The sequence below is a fragment of the Anastrepha obliqua genome, chromosome 5 (genome assembly GCF_027943255.1).
Source record: "Anastrepha obliqua isolate idAnaObli1 chromosome 5, idAnaObli1_1.0, whole genome shotgun sequence".
Classification (NCBI taxonomy): Eukaryota; Metazoa; Arthropoda; class Insecta; order Diptera; family Tephritidae; genus Anastrepha; species Anastrepha obliqua.
Genome location: NC_072896.1, coordinates 112,190,434 through 112,206,776, shown reverse-complemented (window position 1 = coordinate 112,206,776; position 16,343 = coordinate 112,190,434). Strand labels below are relative to the sequence as shown.

The 16,343-nt window shown below is 41.5% G+C and overlaps 1 protein-coding gene across 1 annotated transcript in view; it reads left to right on the top strand.

Annotated features, from left to right (window-relative positions):
• LOC129247071 (nitric oxide synthase-like) overlaps positions 1 to 15,498 on the top strand; it is a 256,053-nt gene extending 240,555 nt beyond the window's left edge. The window contains exons 15-19 of the mRNA XM_054885967.1: positions 746 to 920; positions 998 to 2,140; positions 2,361 to 2,485; positions 7,345 to 7,411; positions 14,720 to 15,498. Coding sequence (XP_054741942.1) covers positions 746 to 920; positions 998 to 2,140; positions 2,361 to 2,485; positions 7,345 to 7,411; positions 14,720 to 14,827 — 1,618 coding nt within the window. The 3' untranslated portion in view covers positions 14,828 to 15,498. The remainder of the gene's footprint in view (positions 1 to 745; positions 921 to 997; positions 2,141 to 2,360; positions 2,486 to 7,344; positions 7,412 to 14,719) is intronic.
• The last annotated feature ends 845 nt before the right edge of the window (positions 15,499 to 16,343 follow it).

Genomic DNA, 16,343 nt, shown 5'->3' with positions numbered 1-16,343 from the left:
GTGGATTAGCAGAGTACTGCAGGCGTTAATTCGGTCCAAAGACTATAAAGCATTCACACTACACGCTTCTTCTTGATCTTACAAAAATACTTGCAAACTGCTGCCTAGCTAATCTCCTGTTCCTTGGCAATGAAATAAGTGTTGCCGATTCGATTCCACGATTTAAATGAATTCATCAGAGTTTCAACGATTTTTCAACCAGAGTGTGCCTCTTATTTAACTTTCATACTACCAGAAAGGAATCGGTGAAATTAAGGTTTGCACTGCCACCTACTGGTCTTTTGTACCATCTACTCATCACGGCACCTCATCCAGCCCCAGTTTGTTTAGAAAGCTTATCTAGGGCTGTGTTGGGCTGAGCATATGGGCCTTTGTTCTGGCTGTGTCTGTACGAGATCTCTCATCCTCGGGGAGGGTTATGAATTTGTTTATACCCCTCCAGTAAAGACTTGCTTGGACTCGCCTGGCGTAGCCTTATAATTTGGTGCCAGCCAGCGTCTCTTAGCCTTGGTTCTTCACTTCTAAGTTTCCCATTTAGTGCACCATCCCATAGCAAGGAAGGGCTCAGGACCTCTTAATAACTCTCTAACCAATGCAATCTCTACTTTGTTCCCAGTTATACCCCTGTGTTCGGCGTCTGTTCCGAATGTTCATTTTGGCGTTAAAGATAAATGGCACCTTTCAATTGCCGTACATCTGCTTTTAAATCCATATTCTTTATGCATTTTTTGTGTTTGTTTTCCAGATTCGCCGTCTTCGCTTTGGGTTCCTCTGCCTATCCCAACTTTTGCGCCTTTGGCCAGTATGTCGACAATATACTCGGCGAGTTGGGCGGTGAGCGGCTACTAAAGATCGCTTATGGTGATGAAATGTGCGGACAAGAACAGTCTTTCCGCAAATGGGCGCCTGAGGTATTTAAGGTAGGTCTCGCCACCATTTTACCCCTATAAAAACGCAGTTGACTTTTTACAACTGCCCTCTCTCTTACCACTTGCAGCTTGCTTGCGAAACTTTCTGCTTGGATCCAGATGAAAGTCTATCGGATGCCTCGTTGGCTTTACAGAATGAGTCTCTCACGGTGAACACAGTACGACTGGTACCCTCAAAGACGCGTGGCATACTGGAAGAGTTGCTATCGAAATTTCACAATAAAAAAGTTTATTGTTGTCAAATCAAAGAAGCGCCATTTAATCTCACCAATATTGGCAATGGTGAAAAAACTACAATACTTTTGAAGATCAACGCTCCCGGCTTGGAGTATGAGCCAGGCGATCACGTTGGCATATTTCCCGCCAATAGCGCAGACGTTGTTGATGGCATCTTGAAGCGTCTGATAGGTGTAGAAGATGTGGATGAAGTGCTGCAATTGCAGCTGCTCAAAGAGAAGCATACCTCGAATGGCATTTTCAAGTTGTGGGAGTCACACGACAAAGTACCACCGGATTCCATGCGCAATCTATTAATGCGCTTCTTCGATGTAACCACGCCCCCAACGCGTCAAATGCTCACATTACTCTCTGGATTCTGTGATGACAATCAAGACAAAGAGCGACTGCAATTGCTGGCAAATGACTCATCTGCCTATGAGGATTGGCGCCACTGGCGTCTACCACATTTGCTGGAAGTGCTGGAAGAGTTCCCCTCCTGCAAGCCACCCGCCACGCTGGTATTGGTCAATTTAATGCCGCTGCAGGCGCGCTTCTACTCGATCTCCTCTTCGCCGCGCAAAGTCAATAACGAAATACATCTGACAGTGGCCATTGTGCGCTATCGGTCTGAGGATGGCAATGGTGATCAACGTTATGGCGTCTGTTCTAATTATCTGGCCGGTCTGCAAGAGGGCGCTGACGTGCATATGTTTGTACGCAGCGCGCCCAGTTTCCATTTACCCACCGAGCATGCACGTCCGATTGTGTTGATTGGCCCAGGCACGGGCATTGCGCCTTTTCGTTCGTTCTGGCAGGAATTCGAGATGTTGCGCGAGATGAACGCGGATGCACCACTGCCCAAAGTGTGGCTTTTCTTCGGCTGTCGCAATCGCGATGTAGATCTGTATGCGGACGAGAAGTTGCAGCTGGCGCGTGACAAAATATTGGACCGCGTCTTCTTAGCGCTATCACGTGAGCCCAACATACCGAAGGTGAGCCGCAAAAATGATCTTTTTTCTGAATTTAGTAAATGTTTTTCTTCACTTACACAGCCATTTTGCGGCATGTCCTTGGTCGTAAATAAGTTTCCTTTTATGTATTTATTTTCACCGTACATATTTCCGTTTTATTTTATTGCGCGTCCACTTTTGCCTGCTGACGTCTATCGCAATGCAATATTGAATTCTGTGTCGTTTCCTTTTTCCTTTGCAGGCTTACGTTCAGGACCTGATTGAAAAGGAATTCGATTCACTGTACAAGTTGATTGTGGAGGAGCAAGGTCACATTTATGTTTGTGGCGACGTCACAATGGCCGAACATGTCTACCAGACCATCAGGTGAGTGGCAGCAAGGAAGGGCGACAAATTGAGCGCCGTCGTGTGTGTAGGAAATGGACTTTATTTAGCTTTCGCAAACACTTGGAAACACAAACAGAAATATGTGAGTTTTTGGCTATTTTTTTGGTTTCAGTTCTGCGGTTGCGGAATGAGGGAAAGAAACTTTTGAAAATAGTATGAAATTTATGCTGAGTTGCAATAGCACCCAGAACTTAAATTTAGTTGGCTGAAAAGTTAAAGCGTACTTTTTGCCTTGGGTGTACAAATAGAAAACCGTCGGCCTTTTTCAAAGTTTGAAACTTTATTGTTTACCCGGTTTGCTGTGCCGCTAAAGCAAAGCTATTTTCTATATTAAGTAGCCAATTTATTCTAATGCTTTGTATTGCCTTTAAATAAGTTGTTTGTGGGGACTGCAACTTGCTATTTCTAGAATCCCAAAAACAAAAATTGGATGCATTGTTTGCTCCAGAAAATCAATATGCTTGTGGAACACCTGCTTCTGCCTTAAATCCTTAATGGAGTTGGCTCAATGAAATATTTTTAACTGTTAGCGAAGTGTATACTATGATAAAAAAGTACCGGGAAAGTGATGTTGACTGTTTTCTTCGATTGCCAAGGCGTAGTGCACCATGAGTAGCGTTTGAGAGATGCTGTACGTCGCAAACGGCCGGAAATGTGGGCAAACAGTTCTTGGATTGTGCATGATGATAACGCGACATCGCACCGAGCCCAAATTGTGCTGGATTATTTGACCAAACACCAAGTAAATACCATCGAGCAAACACCGTATTCACCTGATATGGCCCCGTGCGACTTCTTTTTGTTTCCCAAGTTGAAGTTACCACTTCGTGGATGGAGATTTCAGTCGATAGAGGAGATAAAAGAGAAAGGGACGAAGGTCATCCCTTCGTTGGCCTACCAGGGGTGCATGGAGGACTGGGTTAAACGGTGGCACATGTGTGTTGCTTCAGACAGGTCATATTTTGAAGGAGTTACAAAAAATTTTTGCTGAAATTTAACTCTGTTTTGTTTTATTTAAACATTACCGGTATTTTCTGACATATAGTTGTTTTCAGGTTGAAGCTAAATTGGTCGGCAAAATCGATTAGAAATATCTCGACCACAGTGCGAGTTTGCTCATCAGAGTAAATTCACGTAGACAACACTTGCGTTTCGTCATAAAAACACGGATAATTTTTCACTAAGTCAATTAATATTTCCCCGTTAATTTCTAATATATTTCTTTTAACTACTTCTTTTAACTACTTGACTTGTGGAGCATAGGGCGCTAACGATTCCAGATCTCCAGTGAGTACGGTTTTACGCTTTGTTCCTCAGATCACCCCATGAGAAGCCAAGAGTTGCAATATCGGTTGAGTTCTTCGCCAGGTTGTATGAGGTCTTCCAACTGAACGTCCTGCTTGTTAGAACGGGTTCCACCTTAACGCTTGTTTAGCCAAGTTGTTGTCGTCTTTTCGAAGTCTGTGACCAATCCATTGATATTTCCTTCTCTGCACTTCACAGGCAATCTCGACCTGTTTGGTAATCCTCGGCAACTCGGAGTTGCGGGCCAGCGAATTCGTAGTACGCGTGGAATACGGTGCACTAGGCAGGGCTAGTTTACTGGCGCGGCAGCCCTTGGTCTGGAAAACCCCGAGTCATTCCGGTAACGTAGAACCGGCTGCCATGGGAATCGTACTATGCGTTGAAGGCAGTGTGAAAGGCGTTTAGTGATTGTCACTGTATACTTCCAAGTACGAGTAGTGCACCCATACAGCAGCACAGATTCCACGCACGCATTGAATATTTTTAGCTTGGTAAATACACTTATGTGGTGTTCTGCCATAGAGGTGCGAGAATGCCCAATGCAGACTTCGCTTTGCGTACTCTTTGCTCAACATTTATGTCAGAGCCTCCACTTGCGTCGACAATACTCCCGGGGTAGCAGAGCTTCTCCACGCGTTTTAACTGCTGCTCATTGACGTCCAATGACTTAGAGGTGATACTGTTGAGAGACAAGTCTTTAGTTTTATTGACGTTGATTTTAAGTCCAGTGGAATGAAGTTGCTGTTGCACGGACGTTGTCATAGCCTTAATATCAGAAAGCTTGGGTGACAGTAAGCAAATGTCATCGACATAGCCCAGGTATCTCAACTCGGTGTTCTAATATATATATAGGGTTTTTCAGTAAGAGCGCTTCAACTTTTGAACTTTTTTGAATAAAACACAAACGGTTTGACTTTTTTAACTAATTTTTTTTTATTGTCGAGTTTGAACATATACATTTAAGTATGAAATTCGATTTCTTTTGCATGACCACCGCGTGCACGTTTTACGAAGTCCAATCGTTGAACCCAATTTTCGACCACTCTTTTGCATAAATCGGCCGAAATTCCAGCAATTTCGCGTTCAATATTGGCTCTGAGCTCACAAATCGTCGCCGGCTTGTTACTGTAGACCAATGACTTCACATAACCCCAAAACGGGACGGCTTGTTAAATGGACCGTAAAATGGCCGTAATGCTCTTAAAGTAGCAGCAACAGAACGATTATTTTCATAAAAAATTTGCACGATTTGCAATCGTTGCTCAAGTGTGTAGCGTTCCATGATGAAATGTATACTAATGAAGTTTACAAATGACAAGCGAAAAATTAAAAATATTGCGTCGTTCGCCCTCCCTATCGGAAAAAAGTTGAAGCGCACCTATTGAATAACCCTATATTTATATTAATTGGCGCGTATACCCTTTTTGGGTGTTTGGCCGAGCTCCTCCTCCTATTTGTGGCGTGCGCCTTGATGTTGTTCCACAAAATGGAGGGACCTGTAGTTTCAAGCCTACTCCGAACGGCAGATATTTTTATGAGGAGCTTTTTCATGGCAGAAATACACTCGGTGGTTTGCCATTGTCTGTCGAGGGGCGACCGCTATTAGAAAAATGTTTTTCTTAATTTTTGTGGTTCGAACCTACGTTCACTCTGAATTCCGAATGATAGTCTCGTACTAACCCATTCATCTGGCGCGGTGTTCTAATATAAAAATAAAAAAAAAAAAAATTATTTTCAATCGAAATGGTCAAAATTTGCTTTTGCACAAGCCTTCAAACGATTAGGCCATTCAGTTATTGCAGCACGCACGGTTTCCATGGATATTGACGACGCTGCTCGAACTAAATATTGTTTGAGACTCTCCAAATATTTGTGAGGGAACACATTGACAGGCCATGTTCTCCAATTGTGACCACAAACTGTACGCCTTATAAAACATCCCTCTAGTACACCCTGCGGTCTTAACCCCTTTTTCGCAGAAATGAAGAGATGTAACGCCGGTACAAGACACTCCCCACCAAGCCATTACGGAGGTTGAATGGGGGCCACGCTGAGCTCTTGGAACAACATTTTTTACGTTTTTAGAAGTCTTAGCATAGATTTTGTCGTTTTGCTTATTAAAAATTTCTTCGCCAGCGAAAATTTTCTCATCTGTGAAAAGAATATTTTCATGGCCGTTGACCGAGTGCCACCGAAGACGCTGCCTGCATGTGTCGATCCTAATTTTCTTCAAGCGCGTTGTCAAAAGATGACCTGTTGAACGACGGAAGCCTTTCATGTGGAGATCCTCTCTGATGAGTCGATATATTCATTTCCCTGGACATGATTTTCTGCTTTCTAAAAGATTTCGGCCGCCGTAGCCGAATGGGTTGGTGCGTGATCACCATTCGGAATTCACTGAGAGGTCGTTGGTTCGAATCTCGGTGAAAGCAAAATTAATAAAATCATTTTTCTAATAGCGGTCGCCCCTTTCGACAGGCAATGGCAAACCACCGAGTGTATTTCTGCCATGAAAAAGCTCCTCATAAAAATATTTGCCGTTCGGAGTCGGCTTGAAACTGTAGGTCCCTCCATTTGTGGAACAACACCAAGGCGCACACCACAAATAGGAGGAGGAGCTCGGCCAAACACCTAACAGAAGTGTACGCGCCAATTATTTATATATTTTTTTTTTTTTAAAGATTTCTGCGAATTTTTTCCCGAACGCTTTATGGTTGCACTGTGTCGAACCACGTGAGGACGACCACTTCCTTTGCTGTGTGTCACCTCAGGCGTATATTAAGTTCTTTCAGCAATTCGTAAATCTCACTTGCCTCTTTACTACGCTTTTTTAATGCAATCACTGCAATGCAACTTTCCTTAGCTCCCCAGTTCATTGTTAACAAACGAAATTTCCCACGAAACTGAGTGTAATTATTGAGTAGGCAATGCATACGAACAAACACAAAATTAACGGTACTTTTTTCTGCGAATCTGCCAAACTAAGTACTTCCAACATTTTTTATTTAATTAATTTTTGTACAAAAATATGAGAAACTAATCGTTGTACAATCTTAAACAAATTTGCAAAGCTCTGTTGCTAAACAATTTTATTTAAGAGAGCCATTATTTCAAGGCACGCCACTGTCTAACCAACTTTGCAAGGTTATATGTAAGTAGGTATGTCGGAAAGGTATGCCAGAACTGTAAGAGTGTATTTACAAAACTCATCAACTTGGTTACAGTAAACATATCAAGTGGCGTTCAACAACTTAGCATAGAGTTGCCAACCTCTTTGTGGCAACCAACTAACTGACAGCATTGTTGGTAAAATCGTTGCCACCTTCCGTGCGTGCGTCACCTCAACTAAGAGTAAAGAATGCTTGATTTTTTCAAGCGAATAACTTGTCAGCTATTAAGGCTGCATACACTCACACATACATACATGCATACACAAATACTTGCATAAAATTGTTGCATTCACACCTTTCACATGTATTTTCACCTTCGCAATTCTCACAAAACATATTTTTCTTTGCTGTTTTTCTTTGCAGGAAATGCATTGCCGGAAAAGAACAAAAAACCGAAACGGAAGTTGAGACATTTATGCTAACATTGCGGGTAAGTCAAAAGCAACTGCAAGTATGCATGCAGGCACGTGCATGTGAAATGCTTACAAGAATGCAGGGCGTCAATGTGTCATGTAAGCAAAAAGGCATGCCAGGCTGTACATGCATGGGGTTGTTTGTGTGTGAGCGCGTGAGTGGGTGAGTGAATGAGCGAGTGTGGCGAGTGCAGATTGAAATGTGTTTGCATTGCATGTCAGTTCTCTCCCTCTTTCTGTGGAAAACACGATTCTTTATGTTTTAAATGGTTGCAAATTCCGTTGACTGATGTGCGTGAATTCACACATTTGTTTGCTTTAAAATACATACGCACGTGTACACCTGCCACTATTTTGGAATTCTTCTTTTGCAGTTGTGCACTGAAGTACTGCTCAACCTCGGTATGTCAAGAGTAAGCGAAGTTTTTACATTTTGTGCAAACATTTGCGTTGGTGTAAAGTTTCTGCTCCCTTCAAAAGTTTATAAAAATCGGTAGGTGCAGGAAATGTGCAGAAAGATAAATGTGGATAAAACTGAGATATGATGAGTTGATGAATGCTGCAGTACGAGTGTGTTAAATCGTCTTTTCATAGAACTGAAAATATAACTTTACTCTGAAAAACTGGTTACAAGTGAATCAGTGAAAGTATTGCCCATCGCTGGCTACTACTTTTTTCCATCTTTCTGGTAAATCTCGTATACCGTCGCGGTAAAATTGTTCATCTTTTGAGGTTATCCACGGATCAAGCCATTTTTTGATGCCTTCATATGAATGGAACTGTGGAACTGCTGGTCAGCTAGACCAAGTGCCATCGATCGGCACAGGTGATAATCGGAGGGCGCAATACCTGGAGAATATGGCGGGTAGGGTAGGATTTCTAATTTCAGTGTTTGCAGGCAGGTTTTAACGGATTTGGCAACGTGAGGTCGAGCATTGTCATGCTGTAGAATCACTTTCTCATGCCTCTCTGCGTATTGCGGCCCCAGTGATGATTTCGCTTGGTTTTAACAGTTTATAAAAAATAACACCAACTTGGTCTCACTAAATACATAAGATAACCTTCGCAGCGTGAATATTCGGCCGAGACGACGTCGTAGAAGCATGACCGGGCAGTCCCCATGACTTTCTTTTCCTTGGCTTTCCTTGGATTGCTGTAATGAATCGATTTTCCATCACCCGTCACGATGCGATGAAGAAAACCCTTACTTTTTTGAAGCTGGAGCAGTTTTTCACAAGCGAAAAAACGACGCTCAATATCCTTTGGTTTTAACTCATAAGGAACCCAAGTCCCCTGTTTCTGAATCATTCCCAAAGCATGCAATCGCCTGGAAATGGATTGGCGGGTAACTCCTAATACTGAAGCAAGCTCTTCTTGACACGGATCCTCATTGAGCAATACCTCCAGTTCAGCGTCTTCGAAGGTTTTTGGCCTTCCTTCACGCGGACGGTCGTCAACATTAAAACCACTGTCTTTGAAGCGACGAAACCAATCTCGGCACGTTGTTTCACTTAAAGCAGCATTTCCATAAACCTTTTGTAGCTCTCGATGCGCTACAGTCGCCGGTTTTTTCGAATGAAAGAGGAAAATCAACACTGCCCGCAAATGACGATTATTCGGCACAAAATCGGACCAAAAGTATATGAAACCAAAACAAAATCACTAATGTGTCGAAGTAGTTTGCTTACCATATGTCTAAGCTTGGTTTATGACGTTTAGGTTATGTTAGCATCGACTGGCACACACTGCTGCTGGCATCTATTGACAAACAGCGAACTTAGTTACCCACCTAATAAATTGCTTAATGCTCTGTGCTTCTCTTTTTAAAGACTTCCACAAAAACTAAATTTTCGTCCATGTGTCTGATGTTAAAAGCCATAACTCTCATTGCGCGTCGGTCGTTTCTTTCTTGGCATTACCGGGTGAGTTGGACACTCCAAGTAAGGTCAAGTTTTTCTGCACCCGATCTTTGGAAAGCCTTCCGCTTTCCTCTTTACCACCAGCTTATACCGCAATAATGCTTTTACAGGCAGGGCCTTTGTATCTATTTAGATAACAAGACCTAACCAGCGGAGTTTCATCTTTAATCGCTGCACAATGCCTTTGTTTTTGTTTTTGGTGGGTGATGTAGGGTTTAAAATGCTTTCGCACTTCCAGAGTCCGTTGTCTACTGCGTTGAGTGGTGTGGCCTCCTCCTCTTCGGGAGACTCCATACCCGGAACTACTTTTTGCTTTACTTTGAAAGGGCCCAGGCGTCGTCCATGAAGTGGACTAGTTCTATTCAACCACGCACACTGGGGATTTTGCGGAAAAAAGTCAAATTTCCAACATACCACCTACGCAATATTTAATGGTATTTCTAAATTCCAGAATAGAACCAACAATAAAATCAAAAAGAATTACTAAATTCCGACTTATAGTTTTTTTATTATAGATATGTGAAAAGTATAATTGTTTTATAGTATTGAACTGACTAAGAAAAAACTTCAAAGCCCAAGGTGGTTTTTTTTCCTTTTGCTTGAGCCGACTTCGAATTTTTTATTTTTCATTTAGGGTACGATATTTTTATATATTTTAGCCGGAAGAACAAAGGCTGTGAAGCATTTGATTATCTATTTATAATTAATTTTACAAAAACAAAAAAAAAAATCATATTCCTTCATATTCTTGGATCTGCAAGTTGAGCTACATTTACCTACGGTCAGAAACTAGTATCAACGTGTTCCTCAATAGCGTCTCTTTCAGTTTTAATCAATTGCAGGTGCCACCAGGCGCCACTGCCTTTTTTTGGCAGTGATAACACAGGGCAACAAAAAAAAAAAAAAAAAAAATCTGCGGCAATAATTTTTTTTTCAGAGAAACCGAAGTCACAGTAAATAATCGTGAATTTAAAGTAAAACATCAATTATATTTTTCGATGATCGACGGTAAAACAGCGCAGTTTGTGACAGAAACATTAGCAGCATCTTCTTGTTTTATTTGTGGAGCAACAACCTCAAAAATGAATAAAATTGAAGAAGTTCAATCCAGGCCCGTAAATGAAGAAGCACTGAAATTCGGCATGTCACCTCTCCATGCTCGTATCAAGCTGATGGAGTGTCTTCTGCATGTAGCCTATAATATGGAATTTAAACGAGGACGAGTCGACTCACATACTCGCCCAATAAAAAAAGCCAGAAAACAATTGATAAAACGAGAGCTAAAAGATAAAATTGGGATACAGGTTGATACTGTCAAGCAAGGATCCGGCACAACAAATTCCGGAAACACGTCACGAAGATTCTTTGCCAATCCAACCTTAGTTTCTGAAATAACAGGTTTGGACGAAGATTTAATTAAAAGATTTGCTGTTATTCTTGAAGCCATAACCATACGTGAGCCAGTGAACCCAACAAAATTTGGAGATTTTTGTATGGAGACAGCAAAAAAGTTTGTTACTTTGTATGAATGGTACAATATGCCAACTACTCTCCATAAAATTCTCATACACGGTAAGGATATAATGGAAAATTGTATTTTCCCTGTGGGTATATTGTCTGAAGAGGCTCAGGAATGTCGAAACAAAGACTACAAAAAGTATAGACTCAGACACTCCAGAAAATGCAGCAGAATTGCCACGAATCAAGACATCATGCACCGAATGATGGTGACATCAGACCCGTTGATATCACATTTGACACCTTCTTTCAATAAGAAAAAGCACAGTGATTTAAGCAAGGAAGTAATTGCGCTTTTACAAGAATAAAATTTGCAAAAAATTATGTTTTATATGAATATGTAATGTGTATAATTTGTGTATGTATGACATCATTAAAAATAAATATTTGTTCATTATTTATTCACTTGTCGGCAGTCCATATAAAAATGTTCATATTTTTACAAATAACGCAGTAGTATATATTTCTATATGGAAAAAACATTGATTTTCAACATTTTTTTAAAACAGTTTTTAAACATAATTTTAAATCATGTTCTTTCCATATATTCTTAAAAATAAAATTTATGAATTTTAAAAAACATTATTTTATTTAAAAATAGTTTTAAAAAATAATGTTTTTAAACATGTTCTTTTCATACACAAATATATACAACCTCGTTAGTAGTAAAAATGTAAATATTTTTTGGTATGTATACTTTTTTCCGCATCTCAGTACAAAAATCCCCAGTGTGCCACGTCTGGGTCCACCATATTCGTAGCCAGCTTTCTGCTATAGGCTCGTCTTCTTATGTCTCTATCTGTCACGTTTGTAGGGCAACCGGAACATCGGAAGAATGCAATATCGAATTTGTTAGTACCGACTTGATGCCGTCTGATATCGTCCTGAGTCAAACAGTTAGTGTCTCATTACTCAAGAGTTTCTACCATTCAGCCGCCCACTCCGCTTATCGGAAGTACTGCATTATTTTTGCTGAATATGTTTTAACAGCATTCCAGGTATTGATTGATGCACACTTGGCTGGTATCAGATAGTTCACTTGCAACGGGAGTCCAAGTAGCACCTCCAATGTTTGACGCTCGTCTCGAAAACGGTCACATTGGAAGGTAAGGCGCTGTGCATATTCCATTGTGTTGGAGCAGCGTGGACAGTAAGGGTTGTTTGCCAGCGTAAAACGGTGTAGATACGACCGAAAGCATCCGAGTTCGCTTATAAACTACGTTAGATAAAAATCAACGACGCCATGTTTCCTGGTCACCCAGGGTGCATGCCGCCGTCGCCAACTTGGAGAATCTTTCTCTCAAACATGTCAAGGGAGCTTCATCGGATGTTGTCATCGTCCAAGTTTCTGGGCCATAAAATAGGACGGCTATGATAAGAGGCTTATAATGTGTTAGTTTAAGGTAGGTAGGTAGCACCCCAAGTAGCACTAAAGTGCCATTTTGATTACATTATGAGTCCTCCAACAGGCAGATATCTACAGCCACCCCGAGCTGTTGATGTAATGGAGAAGATTGGTGGAATTTAGGTCGGCGCACTGCCCCAGGTTGTCAAAGAAACGAACACCCAGCAAGCTTAGTTGTCGAGCTGCAAAATCCGGATATTTATAGAGAAAGTGCGCAACAGTATTCTCTGCTGAAAGGTCCCTACAGCTTCCTATGCGGCCTCGGTAGCCTAGCTTAAGTGCATTAGCCTGCCATCCCAGAGGTTGTGGGTTCGAATCCTACGTAAAGCACGATCCTCGCAACACCCCAACACCCTTATCCTTTCCATCCTTAATCCCGCACAATAGTCAGTGCATTATTTGCATTGTGGTTGCTAAAACAAGCAAAAACAAACAGTTACACATTGCATCAGTGGCGCCAGGAAGGAAGCAGGCAACCGCGGTAATAGCGCAGATACAACAAATTTAGCGAAGTCCTCAACCATCTGTGTGATCCTTGTGCCAGAAAAATTTGACACACAGATGGCGCTTCAAGCAGTAAGAAGGCGTTGTTCCTAAGCACCGACAGGTGGTCATTCCCACTACTTAGGATTGGTAGTGGCAGGCTAATCACATACCCTGTCAGAAAGCAAATATATTAACGAAACCAACGCAAGACTGGGTCTTGTCGAGGCCCTATGCTCCCGAGTGGAGTGAACAAGGAAAGAAAAAAAAAATGTTTTTATGCTCTGGAACCCAGATCAGAGACGTGTAACCTGCACACTCAACAGATTTGATCTCCTCCTTATAGTAGTTGACTAGTTTGGATCTTCACCATGGCGTCAGCGGCGCCTTGTTCGCGGCTTGACTATCGGGAAAGATGTTAATATCTTCCTCGCTCCCTCGTTCCCCAAGCATTTTACATGCCTGCAGGACTTCTGTTTGAAAAACACTAGCATTATTTGGTCATTTCAAGGAAAAAGTGTTAATTTTGTTCGTTTAGCGCTTCGTTAATTATGATAATTAAAAAGTTATTTTGAATCTACAACTGAACCATTTATGCGCGCTTTCCTAAAAGTATCCCTCCACTGACGTTTCTAATGCGGTAAAGCATTAGTCAATCTGGCAGGACTGCCATTGGTTATACAATTGCCCAATGCTTCTGCTTTAAATGGCCATACTTTTAAGTACTTTTAGGATGCTGAGAGAGCGAAATTGGATGTATTGTGTCGACAAATTGAACTACTTGCCCCCTAGAGTTTGCTTTAAGAAGATCGCGCCTACGTTTACGTCCCTTAATTAAGTTAGCTTTTGTTATATCCTTGTTCACTCCGCTCGGAAACATAGGGTCTCGACAAGACTCTTCCATCGTACACCGTACTGGGCTGTTGCTTTTGCTCCATTTCATGTGTGAGTTTGGCATCTGCTAGCTCGCTCAACATCAACCTGCTCCAAATTATCTTTGGCCGATCGCGTCCTCTACTCCCTCGCGGGCTCCAGTCCAGTGCGATTCTCGTGATGCTATCTATTAAGCTAGTTATTATTCGATAAAGTTTCCAACGGTTAAGATTTCATTTTTAAGTCTTCCCTTTTCTGATTTTCGCATGCCTTTACTTTCTTACAGAGTTTGATTGAAAAGTAATGAGCCTTATTTTTTTAAGCAGTTATATTTAACCTTTTGGCTTATACAACTAATATTCTTCAAAATACCCTTGAGCGTCAATACACCGCTCGTAGTGGTCCTTCCACTGTAGGAAACATTTTTTAAACTCATCCGCCGGAATCGCGTTCAATTCGGCTGTCACAGTTCTTTGGATCGCCTCGATGGTGTCGAAACGCCTCCCAGCTTTCTTTTCAGACGCGGGAACAAGAAGAAGTCCGGAGGGGACAGGTCTGGGCTGTAGAGAGGCCAATGCAGAGGTGCAGAGGAAGACGGTGTGCGCCGGCGCATTGTCGTGATGAAGGGTCCAATTGTTGACGAGGTCGGGCCGAACACGGGCGACGCGGTTTTTCAGCCGAAGGAGCACTTCTTTGTAAAATGCCGCGTTTATAGTGCTTCCTGGAGGTACAAACTCCTTGTGGACGATGCCTCGAGATCGAGTAACGTTGCTCCAAGGATCGCTGCATTTTCGCCACTGAAAAATCCTAACACCCTTTTTAAACAGCTTTCACGCGCGGACCGATGCTGACTGCACCGCTGTAGCCAGCGAACTGGGACTGGTTTCTGGTGGAAGGGGAAGGTCCAACGATCATTTTCCCCTACCAGCCGTTTCGGTTGATCGCATGGCAGACGCTCCGCGCGGGAAGGCTCATTACTTTTCAATCAAACCCTGTAGTTGTCCTTTATTTCTGTGCTTCTTGACTCTTACTTTATATTAAATGCTAATATTGAATTGCCGCAAACTAAAATACTAATACCTCTGCAAATTGTGTTTATCTTTCATCTTTTTTATTGCTTCCAAAAGGACGCGAATCGCTACCACGAGGATATTTTCGGCATCACGCTACGCACCGCTGAAATACACACGAAATCGCGAGCTACAGCGCGTATACGTATGGCGTCACAGCCGTAAACGAAGCATATGCGCAGGCGTAAAGAGCAAAATGAAAATATAAAATTTAAAATTCAAAATTAATTCAAATCAAGGAACTCAAAATCAAAAATTCGAAAGCTCAAAAATTTAAAATTTTAATAAATTATATTGAAGCACACAATTACTTAAATTGGCCATTAACTTGAATGAATTCTTTGTATTATATCTTCAAATCATATAAATGTAATTATGTAATTTGCTAATTGCACATAAGCACACTGAGCTGCAATACATACTTACATACAAATGGTACACTCAGCATACTAAACACCTACTTACGAATTGTAATATTGTCGAATTTTGAGGTACTTGAGGTAACCCATTGCTTTAAAGTTTTAAACATCGTTATTTATTTGTGATTTACATATGTACATATGCTCGTACATACAGCTACTATTATTGGGAAAATTCCATATTCACTCAACTAAGTAATTCGGGCAATACTGCTAAGCTTCTCTCCACCAACACACACACATACGACCACATACATGCGCACAAACAAACAAAACTGCATTCGTACATATCCACTTTGTTAAATTCTTACTTGAAATTCACCTATCAACTAAATACATATTTATAATTGCAATTAGCCTATCGAATTGTTAGTTATTTTAACAATAGCAAAATTATAAATAAAATGTCCTTACAACCAGCCGCTTTGTGTGCATTAATTCGATAAACATATCGGCATATTGGTAATTCTGGTTTGATTCTCAAAATACAAATGCACACATGGATAATTTGGTGGTATGCGTGTGTAAGTACAGGCTTGAGTTTCTGGGTATTATTTTACCCGATTAGACTACAATGCAGTTGTAGTTGCCCAAATGCGTAAATATCATCGATCATTAATCAATTACGAAATGCGAGAAATTTGTAAAGCTTATTTGGAGTGATAAGCAGTGCACGGCGTACATCTTGATGGCTAAGAATAATTCCATTTCTAAGAATAATTTAAGCAATTTCTCACGTTATTTTAGTTTCTGAAAAACTTTATTAATATGAATTTTGAAATTTGCATAGGTCGAGCCAAGGAGCACCAAAAAATTTGGTGGCTCCTAAAACACTCAGGCTAAAAATCCCATTGAATTTAGAGCTCTGGGAAGAGGGTAGATAGTCAAAGAGAAAAAGGGAAAAGTATCAGCGAAAGAACAGAGGCAGAGACAAAGGTAGTTAGATTCTTTGGCAAATCTGAAAATATCTTCCAGTTTGAGAGAACGAATTTTACTCGTTCGCATGATATCGGAACCCAAAATTCGTAGCCTTGCTCTAGCAAGGGCAGAACCGGTCTGTTAAGCGACTTCGCTAAATGATTTGGGCAGACCGCCGTCAGGCCTGGGTCTTTTTTCGAGGGAAGCGTCCCCTTCCTGGGATCGTTGCCTCTTTATCCCCGAATCCACATGTGGCGCATTCACTCCCTATCCTCTGCCTTCTTCCGCCTCACGCAGAACCTTCCTGGCTCACTCGAGCGTCTGAGAATGCTTCTCAGATAGCT